The 278-nt window shown below is 31.3% G+C and overlaps 1 protein-coding gene across 1 annotated transcript in view; it reads right to left on the bottom strand.

Annotated features, from left to right (window-relative positions):
* Nucleotides 1-278, bottom strand: part of LOC119588163 (2-oxoglutarate dehydrogenase, mitochondrial-like) — a gene marked incomplete at its 5' end in the record, with an annotated part of 33733 nt that overhangs the window by 16044 nt on the left and 17411 nt on the right. Inside the window, 1 exon segment of the mRNA XM_037936867.1 lies at nucleotides 27-159. Within this exon segment, the coding sequence (XP_037792795.1) occupies nucleotides 27-159 (133 nt within the window).

Below are 278 nucleotides of genomic sequence, written 5' to 3'. Positions count from 1 at the left end.
TCTAGAATTTAAGACACTGTTCATACCCATGTGAGCGTGTTAATCTTGCAAGGAGGAGACGTTTCTCCATAGAATCCATTGTCATTACACCTGGCGATTCAAACTTCTGACGAATCCAATTACATTGCTCTAATGAATTGATAAACATGAACTCAACACCTGAAATGAAATTAATAATTTTAATATATTTTAAATAAGTTTAAATATTTTCAATAATGAAATCTTAGACAATACAGATCAATAATAAAACACGTACACACTACAAAACCGCACTCTCT

This window comes from Penaeus monodon, chromosome 23, assembly GCF_015228065.2.
Source record: "Penaeus monodon isolate SGIC_2016 chromosome 23, NSTDA_Pmon_1, whole genome shotgun sequence".
In the NCBI taxonomy this organism is placed as follows: Eukaryota; Metazoa; Arthropoda; class Malacostraca; order Decapoda; family Penaeidae; genus Penaeus; species Penaeus monodon.
Note: the sequence above shows the minus strand (reverse complement) of the source record. Positions and strands in the feature narration are given on the sequence as shown.